At 43.2% G+C, this 23,256-nt stretch overlaps 1 protein-coding gene across 1 annotated transcript; it reads right to left on the bottom strand.

The window, feature by feature from the left end:
* Positions 1-133: 133 nt before the first annotated feature.
* secisbp2l (SECIS binding protein 2-like) lies at positions 134-22,978 on the bottom strand. Its single transcript, XM_012877126.3, is given in 19 exon segments — positions 134-2,496; positions 2,498-2,712; positions 3,565-3,784; positions 3,872-4,026; positions 4,408-4,628; positions 8,418-8,580; positions 8,834-8,966; positions 9,080-9,255; positions 9,394-9,535; positions 9,633-9,800; positions 10,129-10,239; positions 10,360-10,470; positions 10,639-10,751; positions 10,862-10,886; positions 12,027-12,250; positions 14,057-14,198; positions 14,306-14,627; positions 15,747-15,955; positions 22,739-22,978. Coding segments are annotated over 19 exon segments (3,306 nt in total). The 5' UTR covers positions 22,760-22,978; the 3' UTR covers positions 134-2,061.
* Between the last annotated feature and the right edge of the window lie 278 nt (positions 22,979-23,256).

Raw genomic sequence — 23,256 nt, 5'->3', positions numbered from 1 at the left:
ATATATATATATATATATATATATATATATCCCTCGAGTTCCTTTGACTTGACAACTTTGGCCTCTGTACCGAAAAGTTTGGACACCCCTGGTGTAGAAGCTGCAGGCAACAAAATGAGACGTCAGTCCAAACGTATTTACCTAAACAATATTTTAATGATGTTAATCATCAGTCCATATAGGTTAAGAGTGTTAACATGATGAGACACAGCCTCCAACAGTGTCACAAGTGAAGTACAGTCAGAAGGAGATGGTTTTAAATAGCCATAGAAAGACAACACACTCAAAATAGAATTACTTCATCGAACCGTTTTTTTTTTCCTTCCTTTTTTTGTTGTAGTTCACATTAATTACAAGACTTTTACCAGTACTGTATTTACATAGTGCAAAAAAAAGAAAGAAAAAAAACACACATTAGCTTTCAGTTAACATCAAACACTTTGATGGAAGTCGTTACAAACGCACACGCACTCGCTCACACACACACACATCGTACCTTTAATTAAACCAGAAATACTTTAACTCAAAGCATGAAGTATACGAACATCCCCCCAGCATATGGCCTCACACGCTGCATTTGCATCTTTAGTCCGATCTATCAAACAACAATAATATCAAATTGGATTCTGTCCACATGTTGAAAGTATTAAACAGCTTTAAAAAACAGGATGACTGTGGGTTTATTTTTTTTATACAACTCTAAATCTTTTTCTTCCTTTCTTTTTTACACCTGTATTTACAGAAATATGCTCATGAATTTGTGTAAGACTGGTAACTTCTCATCTGTGCTGGCACTTATAATTGGGTGCCTTTAAAAAAAAAAAAAAAAAAAAAAAGAAAATAAAAAAAGCCCCCGCTGATCGCATCTAGAGAAGCTCCACGATGATTTTATTTTTTCCGGTCTTAGCAACTGAAAGTGATATTTGGGGAATTATTAAGCGTTACAGCTACTATTAAATACCTACCTGAGTCCCTGGATGTTAAAAGACGGGAACACAGATTTCTTAGAAGGTAGTGTTGTTGTTTAATTACCTAAACACTTGTAAAAAAAAAAATTTTTTTAAATGGGGGGGATTTCTTTTTTTTTACGCTTTTCATGGAAGAGGTGTGTGGATGCCACCCCTGCCTCCCACTGTAGGGAGAAAAAAAACACTGAAGAAAAATAAATAAGGAACACTTTGTTTTTCCTTTATGAAGCACAGATCAGTGATTTTACATTTTCATTTCTTTTTTTTTTTTTGGAAAACCTCTAATACTTTCACAAAAGGCAAGATCAATATGACAAAACCATTAAATGCTTTAGCAGAACCACCAAGACAAGGTTATATTCACAAAAATTATTTTGCTTCTTAGAAGTTAATCAAATCATCTAGATACAGGATGAGACACTCATTGTTTAGACGTTAAAAAACACTCTGGAGACTGACGCATGGGAGCCGTTTTGGTTCAGACACAACGGAGTGGGGAACTAAACGCAATCCTCTCCCTCCTTTGTTAAACAAAAACAAAAAGGATGAACCCAAAAACCCGTGTGTACTCGCATACACACGCATTAAGATAAAGCAATTAACCAGAACGGAAATCTAAAGCAAGAGTCTGTAAATCGCACACACGCACACACAGACAAATACGAGTAGAGCTGTAAACCTTCAGCGCTGTGGGAGAAGAAATATTCCCAAACTCCGGACTGCTCTCGTCACTTGCTCCCAGAAAAAACAAACAAAAAAAAGTCTCTAAAAAGAGTTCAGCTTCAGAGGCGTAGGAAGAGAAATAATAAAAGAAAGTTCCCCTCTGGATTCAAGTGTTGCAGGTTCTGGGTTGAAGAAGAAGTGAGGGCATCCTTGTTGTAGTGTTAGGAGTAGTTTGGTCTGTACGCTGGTCACATTTTCTGCAATGTGTGTGAATGTTGGTCAACTGGTTGATTCCTGAGATAATGCCTGGTGTCGGGGGAGGGGTGGGGGGGGGCAGACACAGAGGAGATAGAGGGATGAAGAGGGATGAGTGAGGGCCACTGGGGACAGAAACAACCAGTGCATGTAGAGAGAAAACAGTGGAGTGGCTTCAGACTGTGGCTTTCTTAGCTTCCACCTGTTCCTTCGCCTCCGCGTTCGGCTCCGTGATGTCCGCCGACTCCAGATCGTCCTCGTCGCCGCTCTGCCCCCCGTCCTCGTCTTCGTCCTCCTCCTCTGTGCTTTCTTGGCTTTTTCCAAGGTGCAGGTTTTCCAGGGTCTTCGACACCCAGGAGTCGATGCGGCTGCTCAGAGTGGGCACTTCCACCGAGATGGGTTCGGGGGTGTAGTCTTCCTCCTCGTCCTCCTCCTCCTCGGCCTCCTCCAGCATCCCAGGGACCAGGGTGGAAGTGGTGGAGGTGATGGAGGAGGTCAGTGGGCCCCTGCAGCTCCCGTCCAGCGAGCCCGTCTCTGTGCTTTGAGAGGCCACCTCGAGCCGGTCGTCAGCTCGGACCTCGTCTCTGTCCGCGGCACCCGGCGCCGTGGGCTCCTGTCCTGGTCTGGGGAGCTGCGGAGCTGGGAGGGACGCTGCTGCTACTGCTGCTGGTGGCGGTGGCAGCAGCCACGGTGACGGCTGCTGCTGGTGGTGGTGGTGGTTCGCTATTGTTACTCTGGGAGGCCGTGGACGCTGCAGGACGACTTGGCTCGGTCTCTACAGGCTCCAAGGCGTCTGACGATTCCATCATACTCCTCCAATTCGTCTCTGAAAGGGGGAAAAAAATAAATTTATTGGTTCAATCTTAGGATTTACACACAATAAAAAGTCTTATTAAACTGGCAACGGGGTTGATTGATGATGTAACACTATATTTAATTCGTTATTTTTAGATAAATGGGCTCTTTCCCCACGTTAAAAGATTGTAAAATTACCAACACTGTAATATCTGTTCTGTACCAGCAGGTGGCGAAGTCTGAAAGATTATCTTGACCATGACTACTACAAGGAGTGCTGCAGCCATTGGTTCTCCAGCCACACCACTTTCAGCTGCGTACCTCACAGCCCAAAAAAGTGCCGGGCTGAACATTTTCAGGAAACATTTGTAGATTTTGTTTTCTGATCTCGCCACTGAGATTTCTAGTACAGGAAGCAGGAGTGGGTGCCATTGTTTAGAAAATATATTTCAGGAAGCTTTTCCTTTTCTTTAACTCTCAGAGTTTCTCACCACAAAGGCGGTGCAAATGGAGCAGCCCCTCCTTGCTATTCTCCAAAAAGGAAAAAAACATGTTCTGGCCAGAACCAGCTTTATTATTATTATTCTTGGAACCTTTAGTGAAAGAAGAAATTTCACTTTTCAATCTGATAAATATTCAGATTTCCAGCAAAAGTGTAAAACAAACAAAAAAACAACAACAACAACAACAACAAAAAACACTTTGGAACAGTAAACCAACCCCTGATTAAAAACGAGTTAGCATCAAGAAAAATCTAATAAAAAAGTTTCGAGCCAAAAGAAAAAACAGTCGATATTAGCGCTTTTAAAGGTTTTCTTATCAAGCTATTGTCTATAAATAAAAAGAAAATAAAACTCTGGACTGAGACGAAACATGAGCTCACCATACTCCTTTTCATTGACCTCTGAGATGGGCTCAGAGAAAATGGAGCAGAAAGAGATGGCCGACGCAGCCGAGTGGTTCCGAGAGTGGCCCATGTGGTGCGGGACCTTCTTGTCGTTCTTCAGAGCCTCCTCTGCCTGCTCCTGCTCCAGCGCAGACACCATGTCCTTGTAGGCCTTCCTCGCCTCTTCCGTCAGCGACACTAACCGGTTGAAGAGCCCCTGAGGGAGACGTACGGCAAACCAACAGAGAATTAAGCCAAACGCAAGAGAAACTTCAGGGATTTAAGAAGGACGGCGATGCCCTACCTCGGCCCCGGAATAGTTAAAAATCCCAACGACGCTAACAGGCACCAGCTTGTTGACGCAGCGTCCGAGAGCCTTTCTGCCCAGGGCAAACACAAACGGGATCTCCTGCTCTCTTGCCATGGCAATCACATTATACAAAGCTTCATCCAAACCACCTGCAACACATAAAACTGTTGGAACCTCAAGCTGTCTCAACAACGGGAAGCATGAATATGGCAATTTGGCCCAGGAGCTTTCAGTACCTATTGTAACTAATTATTTATATAACAGGTTTTTTAAAAAAATATCCCTTCATGCCTTATAGGTTCACAAGTTATCTCTTCATTTTTGTTGTATTTTAGTTAGCAGGCAGTCACAGTTAAGAGTTTCTTCTGCCAGAAATGCTAATGGAGGTGATAAACAGTCTGCCGCTCCACAAGAGAAAACTAGGGATTTTAATAAAGTGGCCGCTACAATTAATCGTTAGTTGATCGACTTCAGATTAACTCATTATTCCTTAACTTGCATCCCTACATGGTACACATCCAAAGACTCACCTTTGGCTTGGATCTTCTCACAGTTGGGAGAAATGATGACGCACTTGATCTTGTGCAGCTTCATGTGCTTGGTGACCTCTCTGAGGCCCATGACTAGTCGACGCTTGGACTTGGCTTTGGTGGGGTCCTTCTGGTAGACCCGCTCCTGGAAGCGGACCAGCTCCTGCAGCAGCAGCGTCACGCTCTCGTCGATCTCTTTACTCAGGACTTGGTTACAGTACCTGCAGAGGGAGAAAACGAGTCTCTTAATAAATACTTAAAAAAAAAAAAAAACGATTTAATTGATGTTGGATCGATTCCAGTAAAATTTTACAAAATCGATGTGTAGGGAATGAGATTGATTAGTTTTATAGTGACGTGAGTGACGTTGACGTTCAAGAGCGGGCGTGGGCAAATGCAAAATGCCATCCCAACTGAAGTCTGACGTCATGTGCTGGATAAAACTAAAGTGGTTTGCAAGATCTGTCAAGCGGAGGTCAGTTATTGTAGAAACACTACAAATCTCCGAAATCACCTGACAAGGTATCATGCTAAGCAAACATCCGACAACAAACCTTCCGGAGATAAACAATTGAACTCGAGGGACTCGCTTGCATTACCAGCAGATTCTCCGTGGGCCACTAAGATAACAGAGGCCATCGCAACTTTTGTGTGCAAAGATTTACGGCCCTACTCGGTAGTGGAAAATATAGGCTTCAAGCAGCTCCTTCATGTGCTCGAACCACACTACGTCATGGTGCAACGCAAACATCTGACCGAAACTGTTATCCCCATGATGTACACACGAGTGAAAGACGACATCCAATTGAAAATGCAGTTAGCAGAGAGAGTCGGCATAACTTGTGACACATGGACATCGCTGTCAACTCAGTCCTACATTACGGTGACTTCCCACTACATCGATAACGAGTGGCGCCTCGCGTCTTATGTGCTGCAGACCACCGAAGGTTACTTCGAACCACACCGCTGGAAATCTAGCCGATATGTTGACAGGGCAATACAGAAATGGGGGCTGACCAGCTGATATATTAAAGAATTATTTTTGTTCTTTGACAATGTATTTTGGGAAAAACTGGTTAGTTTTAAACTAAGAGCAACATATATGCTCGTGCTCTGTTATGTTTCTCACATAAAACTGAGAACCACATGCGTTATTTTGCTATAACTTGTTTTAACTTGTGGTGGGAACCTATGTTAATGTGTTGTGGGAAAAGACTGATTCTGTACTCTGTATTTTCTGTATTTTTGCTTATATTTGCTGTATTCTGAGTTTGCAATGTTATTTTGCTTCGCGCACTGCTGAGATGCTGGGAACGGTTTCTGTTTTGGAAACATGTTTAGGGAAACAGGACAGCTGTGGAGGGGGAAATGGCCACTCTCGCTCCACATCTGACTCTTTGTTTACAAGTATAAAAAGAGGAGACTGCCCTCAGCCCGGTAAGTCTGCCGTGGGTTCGTGTGTGGATGCCGGCCGCATGAAGGCTAATCTTAACCTGGACTGAGGGCTCCCAGTTCTGCGTCAATGGTAAGAGCTGACTCTGAGAATATGTTGAGCGTCACGCCTGTTTGAAAGCTTGTTGCTTTAAGTGCTTGCTACTTTGCGTGTGTGAAGAGCTTGCCGTTTTGTGTTGCTGTATTCTGTGGGGAACAATAAATGTGGGCATTATTATTCTAACAGAACAGTGTTTGAGTCCTTATTTGTGTACGTTGCTGATTTCTCCCAATCCTGAAATAAACATTTCATAAAACACCAGCAAACAACCAGCAGTTGTTACGGACAACGTTGCAAATATGGTTCGTGCAGTGGAAATACGCAGCTGATGCATGTCGCACACACGCTGAACTTAGCCTCACAAGCAGGTCTGAAAATCCCCGCCGTATCACGTCTGCTTGCTCGTGTGAGACATATAGCAGCATTCTTTCACCAGAGTACGACGGCAAGCTACATACTGAAAAAAAAAAAAAAACGGAAGCTGCTTCAACTACCAGCGCACAAACTAACACTTAACGTGGCGACAAGATGGAACAGTGCACTGGACATGCTGGAGCGCTTTTTGGAGCAACAACCAGCCATCTCTGCTACTCTCCTTTCTCAAGACGTGCGCAGGAATGAAAAGGATTTGTGCATCCTAACAGAGGAGGATGTAACAACTGCTGAGGATTTGGTCCGGGTGTTGAAACCGATGAAAGAAGCTACGTTGGCGATGTCGGAGGACAAGCAACCAACTCTTTACATCATCGCCCCACTGCTCACCCTGCTTCAGTATGCCTTCACCCCCAGCCTTGAAGACAGTGCCAGGGACTTAAAGGCTGCTGTAAAGAATAACTTGGGGACAAGGTATCTATGTATTCTTTTTTTGCCTTTATGTGTATTTTCTTTAGTTGTAGCAGTCAGTGACTCATATTCCATCATCGTTATGGTACTGGAAACTAGTGCTGCCCAGAACAGTTGCCCTAATGGACCAGGTCGCCAAGCGTCTTTGAAGTTTACATTTAATTGATACATTTAGAGTTGATTTCTGAACAGCCGTTTTCCTCCAAAACTGCTGCCTGTGAGGAGAAGCTCAGGTCTCCAGCGCTTCTTGCATCCGTCAGTGGTGCTTAGCTCCATCTGACGTACAACGTTAAACCACACATGACGGATAGAGCTGGAGCGTCAAATGAGCACAGTTATAAAAGGGTTTTCCAAGTTCCCAAACGGCAGAAATGAGCTAAGCATGAAACCATGTCAAGTTAGGCAACAATGGACCGGAGGTTTCAGCACTGTATGGATTTGTTGTGAGACAAAGCAGCGAAGCAGAGCAACAAAGCCCCGTGAATGATAAGCGTCTGAAGAGACGACACCCAGACGCTACTGATGAGCAGCGGGTAAAAACCAAGTTCCTCTTTGTCAGCTGAATCCAATCTAAGCTTGACAAATGGTCTGTCCGGTTTGTTTCTCAATGACTACGTGTTTATGGAAACATTTGGTCATATGATTGACTGATTAGCTCTGCGCCGGCAGACTTTTTGCTGCCTAGTCAATTTTACTTCATCCTGTTTTAACCACATTTAATTGGAAAGATGAGGTAAATATCAAAGTCAATCAAACTAAAATAATGTAAACTCAAATAATGAAGACCATTAATAAAAACAGGTAATTTGAAAATTAAATGAAAATGTTTGTCTCCATCCTTACATTTTAAGTAACGTCTGTAATAGTTTGGTCTTTTTGAGTTTCAATCATGACTGAAATTAGGCCTATTTTTGTTCATTTCTAGTTCAACATTATTCTATTTATAATTTTGAGCACTAAGGGGTTTTGTTATTGGTGAATTGCAAAAATAAGTATGCTATACGAGTCTCTTTATAAATACTTTAAAAGGGCTGATTGTTTGCTTTTTATATTGTGGTATGCAATAAACACCAACGCCCTAATGGTAACGCTAATAAACTACAAAGAAAAAAGAAAAAAAAACAATGGTTTTAGACATATATAAACAAGTTGATAAAAAACAACAGTTTGAAAACCCAGAATCAAGCTTAAGAAATATTCTGCGGCCATTTATTGGGTTTAAACCTAAACGGCTCTAGACCATTTTCTGAAAGAGCCTTCAGCACAACAAAGACACATATTTGAAATATCCATCAAAAGGTCAACATGGTGTGATGTGAGAAAGCAGCCAGACCTTAGAGGAGGAGCTCTGGCTACAGAAGCCTTTTGGAGATTTTAAAAGGAAAACACACACACACAGAAGAAAAGGGTGGGTTGGGACAATGGGCCTTTAACTGAAAGCATGGAGGAACAAAGCTGCATTTGAGACGCAGGCATCCAGTTTTGCTAAGTGGTAGATATTTGTGTCAAACGCTACAATTCTTTATTGTACTCTTCCCCCAATAAACCACCCATTGCTTCTCAAAGCCAAATTTGCTGAACCAACAAACTGTTGTCGCTGCACAGCGAATATTTCCAGACATCCAAACGGAGATCGCCAACAGCATTTCCAGATGGGCTCGCAGTGAGGACTTACTCTCTGAAGCGCCGGCTGTGGATCTTGGTGATGGCGTTAGAAGCCATCGGGCTGCCGATTCCAGAGCTGGCAGGAGAACCCTGTGACACCGGGGTGATGCTGTATGGGGAGTTCTGGCTGGCCGGGGAGAGGGACGCGTCGCTGGGCACGCTCAGGCCGTTTTCTGCCAATAAAAACGGAGTCACAGGTTATTAAACAATTTTACTATAGAGTGCATTGTTTTTTAAAAAAAAAAAAACCTGTTTCAACTTGCAAGATCTTTGCGAGATACTTGGAAATTATTTGTAATTCAAAACTAAGCCCAATTTCTTGTTCCAACAAGTCTTTGTCAACCATTAATCAATGTATTGCTCGCAGCATTTAGTTGAAGGGCACATCCACCATAAGGAAAAATAAATAAAGAGAGAAAAGCTCACCTTCCTGGGAGGCAGGCTCACGTGACAGATCATCGGTAAACTGGAGACACTCGTCTCCATTCTCGTCATGGCCTGCAGACTCTTGTTCTACGCACGACTTCCCTTTCTTTCCCTCACGTTCCTTTAAGATTATCTAGTGGAAAAAAAGAGGACGGGGAAAAAAAATGAATAAATCATGGTTTCACTCAAAAAAAAAAAAAAAAAACCCTGATCAGCCGTTAAGTTTTTTTAGTTTCATCTGCCAACCTTTTTAAGGGCTGTAGGGCGTTTCACTTTGGGAATTTCTCTCTCCTTCCCCCTCTTCACTCGTGGTGTGGTGGAATCCAGAGCGTTGTGTGGGGCAGAGAGGGCCTGCTGGTGACCCCTCAACATGGACGGCACATTGGTGGAGCCTGAGCTGTGGAATGGAGTGGTCGTTCCCACTGGGAAGAGAGAGAGAGGATAAAGAAAACTCAACCGGTCTTTCTAAAACAAGGAAAAAATCCCACGATTGAACCCCAGGCTTTTCATTTTTCTTTAAGAAAGTATTTTAAATGCATACATGGGCTAATAATCAATACCTGTAAAAGATAGTGGTTTTGTGTTTGTGAGTTGTCTGGCTTTCATAGCCTGCTGCTGTTTTTCTAAAGCAGCCAGCATGTCTCCCAAGTCGAGCTCGACCGAGGTTTTACTCTTCTTCCCCGCTGCTTTGGTGAACGCCTCCTACAAGGGCACACGTTAAACCGATTAAAGGCCACAGAGGAACAAAAAACATCCCTGGAATACGCAGCTGTGAGAATAGGATGGTTACGGGCTGTACCTGTAATTTCTTCTGCTCCATGCTGATTTCAGAATACTCCTGGGCCGTGGCCAGGGCAGCTGCCAGAGCCTTCTTTCTCTGGCTCTTAGCCCTCTTGGGAACAGAGGTAGTGATGGGAATGGGAGTCTGCACGATGTTGATCGGAGAGTTTTCTGGTAGGTCATCCAGCTGTGACGCATGATCAGATACACGTTTGTTAGTGAGCAGGGGATGTTGGACACAACAATGTGCAGCGGTTTACTGAAAACACGCTTAAAGATACTTTCCAGTGGTGAATGTTTCCCTAACAAACAAACACAGATTTAAAAAAAAAAAAAAAACATGTGGGAAATGAAGTATGGATTTCCACTAGAAAATGTCTTCAGTTTTTAAAGAAAGGGAACTGAAGAAATAAAACCTGCAGCTTTATGCACATTTGGGCTGATGACTTTACAAGACGCAAAGGAAATCAGCTGATGAGAATTGATCAAAATTGAGAAAAGGATCTCTCTCTCACCAGATTTTTAGGCAGTTTAGGTTGAGTGTGTGTCTGAGCAGGCGCAGGTTCGGGTTTGGTGCTGCGCTGGACAGACCCTCCAGCTGCAAGATCTGGAAACTCGTCCTCATCCTAGAAAATATGCAGAAATCCTGTTAGTGCTCCACACTGGTATTTCTGAAACAAAGAACGGTAACTACTGACATTGCTACATTGACATTTCCTCAAAAACAGGCCAATGCCTCCTCTGACCTCAAAGTAAAGTGGCTCTGGGGTAAGATCGCTGCCAGTGACGGCTGCTGGCTGGACTCTTTGTTCTGACTGGCTGGATGTCAGACGTCCTGAGTAGCCATTGTGGAAATCCTGGAAGGTAAACGGAAATTCACAGAAGCAAAAAGTTAATTGATCACCATTTTATGGACCCACTCAGGTTAGAAGGACTTGGTAGGAATGGAGGTGTTTAACAACAATCTACATCCTCCTCATTTCATTTATAGGCCATCAAGAAGTTTTTTTTTTTTTTTTTTTTACCTGTGACAAGTTTCTCTCTTCAGGAATCTTCCTCTGATCGGCTCGGTGGTACTGGCCATTTCTGTCCCTCCAGTACTTTGGAGTAGCCTGAGATGCTACATTTACCCAGGTACCTGCTAGCAAAACAAGTTAAATAGAGAAGCGTTAAAAAAATGAAATAAACTTAAATTTCAGCAGTGATTTGTTATTCCTACATACAAAAAAAAAGAGGAATTAAACTTACCTTTTACAACACTGGTATCTACTCCCTAGAGAAACGTAAAACATGGAATCGTTAAAGATGAAGTACTTACATCTTCAGAGATATGCAACTATACTGTCAGAGTGATTCTAACGTTCCAGACAGAACTACACTTCCTGCAGGGATCACAGAAGTTTCCGTCTAATATATCTTCTGGGACACCTTAAAACTTAGCTAGTTTAGCAATAATTACAAAGAAAATGGATCTATAAAAACAAATTATTATATACAAACTATTGAAGGCTCGTTGACACGGCAGGATTTTCAGCCAGATTTTCGCCCTGATCTCCTGCTTCTGAGAGGCGGAGATTATCGCCATGTCTCTTAAAATAATCTTAAGAGATATTCCTCCCATGTGTTGTGTGTTAAGAGCCACAATCAGAAAGCGAGGTGAGGGATTTCCCACGAGAAAGCCCAAAACTCGCCTCCACACGACCAGACCTGTTGAATCTAGGATTTTTTTTATCTTTACATGCGGTTTCTCTCAGGCTTTGAAAACCGGACGACTAATTTTAAAATCCTGCCGTGTGAACCAGTCTTAAGCCAAATGATCTCGTGGTTATCAATAGCCATTTTTGTAGAATGTTTTGTTAAATATTTCAACATTTCCATCAAGCTCATGACTATCCAAACATTTCTTCATTTGCTGAAGCTTGTAACACCTGAACGTCTCCAAAAAGGCAAATACACTTTATAACTAATATAGAATCCCCCACAAAGCCTTTAGAAAGGTGTGACTGACACACACTTCGATGTTGTCCTTTTGTGGCGACGGAAGAAGAGAAAAGCAGAGCATAAACTCCAGGAATACAACTCTGTGTTCGGCAGTGCCTCTTTTGTTTACTTCATTTAATTGGTTACTAATCCAGGAGGATTGTGGTTGGTTGTTTTTTTAAACATGTGTGCCTCAGAATATAAACCGTTTAAAACCTTTACATATGCCTTCGTCTGAAGGATTTACTCCCTCTTTTACCACAGGCTGCTTTAAGCAGACAGTGTTTTAAACTTTATTAGAGTCTTAAGTTAATGGAAAATATGAGCTATAGATGAAACTAAACTGATATGACCGATGTGAAATGTCCCATCGGTTCTTTATTAAACTCTGGTTAGCGTTGGATCTTGAACTAATTACACAGACTCAACATACCATGGCAGCGGCTGTGTTCTCAGGAGTTCGTTGCGTCGCCCCGGCCGCCTGGTTGTGTTTGGGACTGCAGTAGCCACTGTCGCTGTCTATGTCCGCCTCACTGACGCCTTGCTCCATGTAGCCTTCAGCCGGGTGGGAGGCCCGTCTTCTCTTTGCTCGGTTGTTCCACATCTGTGGACTAACCCGCTCGGCGGCACAACGCCCCGTCACTTCACCTGGGAAATCTGAACAAAAGGTCATGGAAACTTTGACGTAAAACATACAGAAAGGAAGGGTGGGGGCAAATACAATGCAAATGTAAACATGTATTTTTCACTAACAGACATGAGACTCGGTCTATCTCTACTAGATCTAGCCATGATGCAAGTTAAAAAAAACAAAACAACAACTACTGAGTAGGGCTGGACGATAAATCGATTTAATCGATTAATTCGAATTTACAATTCTTTAAGATTTAATTTTTGGAAAATCTGGGTTTTATTTTGCCAATACACTCATTGGGTTTCCATGAAGAGAACAGCATGTGATGCTGAATATATGTTTAGGCAAATGTATTGTCAAAATATTGTTAAGTGGAAACTTTTTTTTACCATAATACGAGGTACTTCATTTACTTATTTACTTTTTTTTTTCTTAACTTAGTTTGAAGTTCACAAGTGCAGTGAAGCCTGTTCTTAGCTCAATGTGTAATACCACTAGCAGCAAATGTTTTGTTATATTTTCATTGTTTATAATGGCACGACTGCCATCTTGTTTTACAAGCCTGTTTCATAGCTTGTTTTTAGTTGCAATTTGAATTCAGGTCAACTCCCTGACGAAATGCTTGACATAAAAGCAAGGTTTTAAAATAATTTCTTTAATTTCTTTTTATGAAACAACAAAGGAGCAAAAAAAAAATTAATTAATCGGATTTGGTATGATAAAATCGGAGATTTATTTTTTAATCCATATCGCCCAGCCCTACAACCGAGCAGCTAAACTATCTGCATAAAGTCACTTCTCCAAGAACAAAGACTTGAGTTGTGGCACCATGAGCTGCTCTGCATGTTCACTTCTCAGGCTGGAATCTCAGCGATCCAGTTCTTTTAAAGGTGAAGCAGAAGCATCATCAACAATACCAGTAAGAGCAGTACTAGACACTCTTACTGGTATTGTGTTTGCAGCAGACAGGAATTAGCTTTGTCAAGATGGAAAGCGCCAGTCTTTTAATAACTCTGGAATGTGGTTGTCTCATGCTTGGACCGGCAAAGGGACTGTAGATCAGGCATCGGCCGGTGTGAGATTCTCACATGATAACCTTCAGGAAAAAGGCAACATAAACTAGAATATTCAACACAAAAAACAAAAAACAAAAAAAAAAAAAAAAACAGAAAAGCAACCATTTTTCCTACTGAAGCTAAAAAAGTATATTTCTATTTTGGTCATCTTTATTGACAACACCTGAAAAGTTATATAGCGGCAGCAGAATTTTACCTCTTCTCCATTCTGCTCATTATGGAGTAACACAGGCAAAACAAATCTTTATAAGCGGGTTAATTAGCTGGGTCATCTGCTCAGGTAGTCAGCCTACAGTCACTTGTAGCTGGCCAGCATTAGTCTAAAACAGTTACTTTAATTATGGGTGGAGCTCCTTTAGTTACCATCTCATGACTTGCCTGTGTTTTCAAAGAAAAATGTCTAAACAGCTAAATTTGTCTTTCGTCTAAACAAGGGAAATGTGTAAATCCTCCTTCAGCCAGCTGACAGGTAGTGCACAGCAACAGGTAGAGGAGGTGAAGGGAGTGCCAGCACAATGCTGCTGTATTCTCCAGCTAGCTGGAAGAAATGCTGATAAAAAATAAATAAACCATAGTAACTGTATGATTTTAAGAGTTTGAAAACCTAAACTTTTTAAAACCTGGGTGTGCCTTGATACGGGTAACTGGCCCGTACCTGCTGAAGATCATTTTCTTTAGTGATATTCAAACAAAGCGTTAAAGCAAAGGAAAACTAAAGAAAACTCAGCTCAGCTTTTGTTGCCTTGTTCTTACCTGTCTGTTGTGCCGCATCCACCAACATAACAGTCTTGGTCCGACCATCAGGCGTCAACGTGCACACCTCCTTCTGCACGGCCATGTTTCTAATCGGTGGCCGACGACCTCTTGGAGGCGGGCAAACACCCAAATGTGGCTGCTGCAGAAAGAGAGAAACGGACACGGTCGGACCCCCTAAAATAACTAGAAGGAAAGGGTCTGGGTGCAGTAAACGGTCAGAGGAAAAACTTTGCTGGAGCTCCGTACCTTGGTAAGAACATTAGATCGAGGCATGCCTCTCCCTCTCTGGCTGGCCATCCCATACGTAGGCCCCAGCGGCAGCGGCCTTTCATCCGCCGACACAGGACTGACCACTCCGGCTTGCACCGGACCTGCATATGTCCCAGGGAAGGGCTGGTAGAAGCCCATGACGGGAGGGCAGGGTGCGGGCATGATCTGGTAGTAAGCGTAGTCGTTGGAGACGGGAGGCTGTGGGGAAGACAAGATGGGGTAGGCCAGGTATGGACCTCCGGGGCTGGGGTTAGGCTGCGGCCAGCGCAGCTCCCCTCCACTGTACATAGGATGCTGCCTGTAAAGAAGCAGACAGTTAATCTGTGGGGCTGGTCCTGGTATTTAACAAAACTGTAGGGATTGAGGCTTATTTCTTAAGGATATAAAAATCATGCAATGACGATTTGTTTTGTGATGATTACATCTTTAACTTGGGATTTTCTTTTAATTCAGAAATGCTTCAGACTATACGGTAGCGACGTTTTCCCTAGCCAGTGCCAGATTTCTGCTTTTCTTTAAGGCTGATTTAGATAAATCACACAGGTTCTTTGATAAAAGGTAGTCGTCTTCTGTCCAACAGGAAATTATAACCATGACGCATCCCCAATACGCATCAAGGCATAAACCTTTTTCTGAATCTACCGAATGCAAGAAAATATGCCTCAAAGGACATGCTGCTCGTTGATGCATTTACTGAGCGGAAAAGGTGGGTGATTTAGGTTTTCAAGCATTTAAAGAATTGGGGGTGCATCCCTGGATTAGACCAGATCAAGAGAACTTTGGACTGAATAAAGTCACAGAAAATACGAACCAAAGTGTGTTCACTTCTTAACGTTCCCTGTTATGTAATTTCTCTAAAGACACTGAACTGCTGGCATTAACTGGAGTTGGGGCTGAGCAAGACGCGGATTCCTTTAACCAAATGGGGTTGACACCCGTGATGTTTTCACGCTAGGCTGGAAACACGCAAACGCTGATAAGGATCCACATGACATTTCCACAGCCCACTACAGTGGGCACTTCCTGCCATTCAAATAGTGTGGAAGGAAACACAGAAACGGATGTGCGCAGGAAACAGACGATCGCTGCGGACAAAGGAAGAGTCGGTGGAAACATTGCGGTTTATTTTGGTTCATAAATAAACTGGTGAGGTTCCCGTTTATAGAATCAAGCCATCCTGGAGAACAGGGGGCTCTAATGGTTCCGATTCGACACGATGTTTAAACTATCTGATCATAATCCTGTTCTCAAGCACGACACAATGTTCCCTTTCTGTTTTAGCAGCAGACGGGTCTGTGAGACAGTATCAAAAGTACTGTTGCTGAGGAGCTCTAGGGTCAACCCTTCAGTATTACCCGCGCCTGCCCCAAGGGTTTCACTCGATCTCCCAACCCCGGCGCTGAAAGCAGAACAGTACCTGTTGGGTTGGTTCTCCTGGACAAAAGGGTAGCAGGTGATGAGGTAGCTGGGTATGGGGGCGGTTTCCACCCCTCCGCTGCCTCCTCCTAGACCGACGCCCCCTCCTCCGCCACCCGCCTCGCCGGGGAGACTCATGCCGACCAGTGATCCTTCAAAACCTTTCCTCTGTGGGATAAATGGTTCCACTTCAGGTGAAAGCTTCACATCCTGCACAGACACAAGGGAGCAGCTGTTTTTGTCAAACGGTGACCATTAGTCGGCCAATCGCCAACCGCAAAGTGGAATCGGAGACAGAAGCCGATCTACAGTGATGTGCAAAAGTCTCGACCCCTCCCTCAGACCTTTACATTTTACATCCAAGAACCCTGACTTAAGTGTAATCCTTTAAATCTTCTGTCGAGTGTCAGATCCCCAGACTTTCAGGGGAACCTTTAAAGTTGATTAAAGTGCTCCTTGATTTTTTTATTTTTTTTTAGCGAACTCAAGAAGTGCTCCATCACTCATTCAAGCATAATCCTACTAAACAATGAACAAGTGGGTTTCTGCGAGGAAAAGTAACTTGAGCAACTGTTTTAAATTGAATAATTTTGTATTCCAACTTGGAGGCCGTTTCAATTATACAATTTTGTCGATTTGCTATGATTGGTTGTACTTCGCAGCCACGACCACGATCATAAGGATTAAATATTGCAAGAAAATGTTACTTTATCTGAAAGGAATGTCCTGAAGAAAGGGCGGATCAACTCAAGCTGCGTAATCAAACATTAAGTTGTTGATTTATTTGTAAGGAGTCTGTTGTCTGTCAAGACAGATCAGTGGTAAGGAAGGAAATCACCAAATAAATTCATAAATTCTGACCGAAAACAAGATAGGAATGATGAAGAACTTCCTTTAAAGATTTAACCTAAGGAAAACCTTTAAAGGCTCGTTAGAAAGGTGAAAATCTGTTTAACTAGACTCCCAGAATAGATTAGAAGTGAGTATGTTGCTTGAAATAAAACTAAGAAATCAACACCTTCGCACCTTAATTTGCAAGTTTTAAGGTATGCAATGTACAAAATTTAAGAGGTGAGAAAACGCACAGCACTGCAACTGCGTGAGACAATCAGTGGCCACACCTTTGAGTTTATAACTTCAGTGTCAAGCTAATCCCAGCTGGAACCATGTTTACTCTTACTGATGCCGTCATTTTACAGTCTATGACCAAACAATTAGCTAATGTGACAAAGGGCACTTTTTTTTTTTTTTTGCTTTCAATATCACATAACATCTGGTTTCCTCCCATGAAACAGCTAACAGCCAAAGGCTTTAAACAAAGTATAACTGCAATGAAAAGTTCAACAAGAGAGCTAAACGTTTTTAGATGCTTCTACATTAGTCCCCATCCACCGGTTTTTGGCCAAAAGATTAATATTAGACTAGAGATGCACAACAAAAAAAATCTAACAACAAGTGAGGCTTTCATCAGATAACAGGAAGTTATCTGATGAAAGTAGAGCAGAGATAAACTTTCACACTGCCGTGTTCTGAAAACTGAATGTGGAAACTTTCTGAGCTTTTTAAAGATTTCAGAGTGGAGCTAAGGATCTATACTGTCGAGGAATACAGGTGGAGAGTAGACGGGGGTCTTAACAACGCCAGCTGAGCTATTCTTTAAAATACCATGTTTAGGAGAGCCAGAAATGTCAGCTCTGTAATCTTTCTGACCGTCTCAGAATAGCAAAACCCTCTTTTAGACTGACGGCCAGCTCTAACACAGCGGACGGCCACACCTCTGCTGTAAATAGTTGATGACTGCTAACGGCAGAAAGCAAGAAACAAAAACACTTCAGTGCAGCTAATTATTGTTCTCAATAAATGGGAAAACGAAAAATAACTAGACAATATTGGCACGGCGAAGCTATAAAAAACACCAGGGCTTGGGAATCTGGCACAAAAAAAACCCCACTCTGATTGGTGCGTTACTACATTTTAACTCAGGGGTATTATAAACATGCTCCTAAGACCGAACACCTGATAAGCCTGTTAGATCTCGGACCAGGCGCTGCACGAAAAGGTCTACACGGCTGTCACCCTGGAAGGAAGCCTCTTCTAAAGACGATGCACAAGAAAGACCCAAAAACACACAAGCAGACCACGGATGGATTACTGGAACCCCGTCTGACGGTCCGACAAGACCAAGAAAAACCTACTAAAACAAGTCGGTCTCACCTACAGTTAACCAGGATGGTGGAAGTATTCTCCATCATGCATAACAACCCTCAACACCCCTCCAGGAACCACCACTGCCTTGCTAAAGAGACTAGGGGTAAAGCTGCTGGACTGGTAGGGCTGTCACAATAATCGATCGCACCATACATTTTAAATCACATTATCAATTAAAATAGTGTAAGAGGAGTTCATTCACATGCTTAAAGTGTAGCATGAGAGCCTCATGATGGACAGCCAGAGAAACGCTCGTTAAAAAAAAGAAAATGGATTTGGTGTCAAAGCGAACACGACCGCTGTAGGGCGGGAGTTTTTTTTTAATTTAAACCAAATGACGGCAGCCAACGGCTTCATCTATCTGAGCCAGTAGGTCGAGAGGATATACTTTTGTTATTATGCCATTATCATATTAGTTGAAAAAGGTCTCAAAATTAGAGACGCACCAATCTGATACCCGGATCGGATATTGGCTCCAATATGGACTAATTAGCTGGATCGGATATCAGATGTTTGATACGATCCAGCGTTCTGATCCGGTCTTTTCCTTTTTATTAATATCATACACAGCAATATAGTTACGTCGATCTAGTCACTTCTATCCTATGTTTGAAACGACGGTTACGGTTACATGCACAGCAGCTAGCGATGAGCAAACACAGAGCAACATGGAGCAAGTGGCGGACCGAGCCCAGTCTGCTATTTGGAAACATTTCAAACTTGATACGCCAACAAGTGCGACTGCAACATGCAGCATCTGCAAAGCAGCTCCAAAAGCACCATGCTGAGAACATGCAGAACGTTTTTTAAAGTTTATTTCAAGCCAGAAGACTTCACATGGCAAGGTACACGGTTTATTCATTCAACAGTAGTATCGATATCGGACGATGCTCTTAGTCCAGGTATCGGATTGGAAAAAAATAGATCGGTGCATCTCTATTTCAAATGAAAATCGCTTATCGCGATGATTTTTAGGAAGATTTATCATCCAGCAAAATTTGTTATGGTGACAGGCCTGTGGACTGGCCAAGCGCATGGACGCCAACATCCTCCGCTCTGCGATGTCATCATGGAGGAGTTGAAGCGGTTTCCAGAGGCAGCCTGTGAAGCTCTAGTGAAATCCAGGCCAAAGAGACTTAAGGCAGCGCTGGAAAACAATAGCAGCCTCACAAAGTGTGGACACTCTGGGCACAATTTGAACATTTTCACTTAGGGTTGTACTCACTTTTGTTGCCAGTGGTTCAGACATTAATGGCTGTGTATAGAGTTGTTTTGAAGGGACAGCAAACTGACAATGCTATACAAGTTGTGCACTACTACGTTATTAGGTGTCACACCTTCAGTATTACCCACAAAAAGATTTAATTAAATATTTACAAAAATGTGAGTGGAGCACCAACTTTTCTTTACCAGCAGGGTTAAACTAAAAGCATCCAGTCCAGATTTTAAGAAACTCGGTAGGGTAGGGACATAGGCAGATTTTTTTTTTTGTTTATTCGGAAAAAGCGTCTTTATCCTTTAACCATTTTCTCTCTGCGCACGCTAACAAGTGAAAAGCATTTAATTCGTAGGCATTACAGAGTATTTACTTGATCGGAAAAAGGACCAGTGAAGCGGTTTTGACATCTGGGAGCATCACTCACGTCTCCCAGTGCCCTCTGCTCCAGATCATGGTGCCACGCTGCCGCTGCAGTTTGCACAGAAAGAAGAGGTGACAGGGTTCGGCGTACAAAGATGTGCCGTCTCTCTGAAACCGTGGTTGGCGTGGATGAATAGAGCATCAGTGCAGCCAGTGGATGTTGCACAGACAACTATTGTCTCCCACTGTTGCTGTTCGTGGGTGGTTTCTTCACTTTCCCTTAGGTGACTCTCACCCCGTCCAATAGAGACCCAACAAGCCAGAACTACATTTAAAAAGGGGAGATTTTTCCCAAAAACTCAACATGGCGACTTTAAAGCCATAGTGATGCGACTACAGGGTTCAAGCAGTGCAGCAGCTCTGGACTTGAACAATCTTACACCGATGTCGTTAGTGTGCCGTCATAGGATTAAGTTTGAGAGGATAAGGCAGGCACGGTACCACAGGATAAGCTAATTATCCAACAGGCTCTAACATGGACTTCTCATGTCAGTCCTGAAAACCTCACAGGGGGTAGAGCAGACTGACCACTGACAGAGATGTGGAGAAAAAGGCAGAGGGGGTCCGAGGATTCATCCCTGCGTTCAACCGTGAAGCGTGTTTGTGTATCTGTGTCAGCGAGAGGGCCGCTGAGAAAAGCTGTGATTGTTAAGAGGGCAATGAGGTCAGACCCAGATGTGCATCCGCCGGGGATGACACAACCAAGCTAAAACCCCCGGGCTTCTCTGATCTCACAAACTAGGCCTGAACGACGTTGCCAAAAATCTAAATGGAGATATATTTCAACCATAACTGCGATTTAATTTGGACTTTTCTCTGCATTAACCACCAGCAACAAAAATGGCCTGTAGATAAAGACGTTTGTAAACAAAGACTGTTTAAAACGAGAAATTTTAAGTTTTTTAATCAGAATATTATTGCTCAAGATAATAGCTTTTAATTGAATGTTACATCAACCCTTGTTGAACATAAAGAGCAACCAACAAACAAGTCTATGTATTAAACAGTTTGACCGCTACTTAAAGATTCCTGAATGTTTCTGGTAAAAAAAAAAAAAAAAGAAAAAAGTAGGATTATATAAACTCTAAAAGTAATAATAAAATGATATTATCTCACTGCTGCTGCAGCTCTCTTCTCTTCCATGTGGAGGTTATTCCACTTTAAACACATTACCAACAACTAAAGGACACATCTGATCCTTTAGTTGTTACATAGCCAAAAACTGCAGACCTCTGCAATTTGGAAATTGTGTCTTTTAAAGTTGCGATTATATTGCAAATGCGATTAACTGTCTGGCCCTATCACAAACTTCTGTTTGCACAGGAATTCAACCTCAAGCTTTTATTGTTTTGTTTTATACACACTGTGTGACATTCTCTGACTCTGTACTGAAAGTGGCAGGGTGGGGGCTATTTGTAGGTACATGGAGCTACAGCTCCTAAAACATAAAGAGAGCTGACACTTATGCCACTTTTTGAGCAGCTGCGTTTTTAGTGCGGGATTAAATATAAAATAGATTACTTAAGCGCTTAAGTATCTATGAGACCTGTTGCTTTCTTGGATCGTCGTGCCTCCAGTTATCAGAGTTTAGACATTCAAACTTTAGACGTTCCTACTCAGTGTTATTTCAACCAATCTAAGCATAGCTTTAATGTTTGAACACAACTGTGTTTTTTATGCGTTTACTGCTATCCAACATCTAGTTATTTCCATTCATATTTCACTCAAGTGGGTTATTCAAATCAAACGTGACATCCCTAAAGTGACCTCTGTAATGTGCGACTTGTTTGACATGCCCTGAGTCATTAGGTGACTGCCACGCGAGGCTTCCACTGGCAGCTTACCTGGATGCTCTGGTGTTTAAGAGAGGGAACGGGGGAGGGATAGCCTCGTGAGACCATCCTGATCTCGCGAGCTTTCAAGGTTTCACTCGCAGATCAGTCTGGCTACCCTCCGTTAAAGAAAATTTGGAGCCGTTCACCAAACGAACGTCCAATCAGCGTTGGCTTTGAGGCGGGTTGAAGTGTGACGCAACGAGAAGCGACAGTTCAGTCTAAACAACATGGCGGCTTCAGCCGATGAAACTAGCGTTAGCGTGGCTATCGAGCAAGTTTTATCGGAATTACAGAGTATTTCTTTGCTGAGCTAACGAGCCTTTACCTGCAGCAGCAAGAGTAGCTTGGCTTGTGGTTGTGTTTTCCTCGTCGCTCGTAACAGAGCGACGCCGAATCTGATTGGTTTATTTGGCCCGTCTATCACCAACATAGGCCAATCAGCTAACCAGTATTTTCGCCCCTTCCCAAAGTTACTTCAACGGAAGGTTTCCAGATGGATATGCGGAGCAAATCTATCTGGCGGAGTCAGGTTAGGGGAGGGAAACATCCGATCGCAAACCAAAGGGAGCTTTCTGCATAGCTGAACGCTGCAAAGGAATGACGGACATGCAGAAGAACCGGACATTCCTCTGCTGACGGTCCACGCATGAGGCGCCTCCGCCTCTCGACAACAACACTCCTGCATACATTCCTCCCCGACTGAAACCTCTTCCCCCCCCCCTCCTCCTCTCCCTCCATCGACAGATTTGCAAGGGAACCACAAAAAAACACTGCTGCCGACACCGAAAAGCACCCCGCGAGTCATGACAGCTGAGATTTTAAGTTAGCCCCAGCTAGCCCACGGCGCTAACACGTAAACCGAGACTGAGCTAAAAAGGCGAAGAAACGCGGCTAAAATTACCTTGGGTAATTTTTTGGGGAGAACAAACAAAACACACAGTCACTGTAGCTAAATAAAACCAAGATGTTATCTATTTATTTTTATTTTTTTTGGGGAGGGGGGGGCGTAGTTTCCGTTGGTGCTGTTTGCATGCTAGCTTGTTTAGCTGTCGCCTGTATCAGAAAACACCAAAACACACCGCCGGGAAAGCATCGAACAGGATTAAAGTGGCCATTAGAGCACAAGGAAAAGTGACGACGTCCTCTGCGTTAACGACGACAGGACGGTTGCTTTTGGGCAGCGGACAAAAAAATAAATAAAGAAAAACAGTCTAAATGTCGGCCTCTGTAACCCAAAACTAACCGCTGCCCCGTCGCTACCCCACAGGCTAAAGCGCGTTAGCTGAAAACAGTAGTGTGATTAAACCGTACCTTAATGTCACCAGCGTCCATGTCAGTCACGGGCTCCGCCACGGGTCGTCATTGATCACAGCGTGGATACTGTCAGGAGGGAGCCCGTTTCAGCTTCTTCATTGTTTAATGACAATAACCACTAAAGCCTGGGAGCGACTCGCCGTCCACGGGAGCTCCGCCGTTAACTGTTGCTGCTGCGTCAGCTGTGAGCGTGTAGCGCTGGCTGGCTACATACACAGTCTACGGGCTACAAAGGCAAAACTGCTGTCGCTGAGGAAATGGGAGTGGCTCAGCATCATTTACCAGCCGGCTAGTTAAACGAGGGAGCCGGGAAGGGCGGGAGGGGTTTAAGCTGCATCAACGCCTGCTAAACCCTCGCATTCAGCGACATCTCTTGTACCCTGAAGCTGATATAAACATCACACGACTGTTTGGAAACTGATAGATACCCGGAAATTTCTCAAAAAACAACAAATTTCATAAACTAGGTTGTATCATTTTACCCTATATTGTGCACTTAAGCTGTCAAGTTACCC

The sequence above is a fragment of the Fundulus heteroclitus genome, chromosome 4, assembly GCF_011125445.2.
Source record: "Fundulus heteroclitus isolate FHET01 chromosome 4, MU-UCD_Fhet_4.1, whole genome shotgun sequence".
NCBI classification, from domain to species: Eukaryota; Metazoa; Chordata; class Actinopteri; order Cyprinodontiformes; family Fundulidae; genus Fundulus; species Fundulus heteroclitus.
This window is presented reverse-complemented; position numbering and strand designations above follow the sequence as displayed.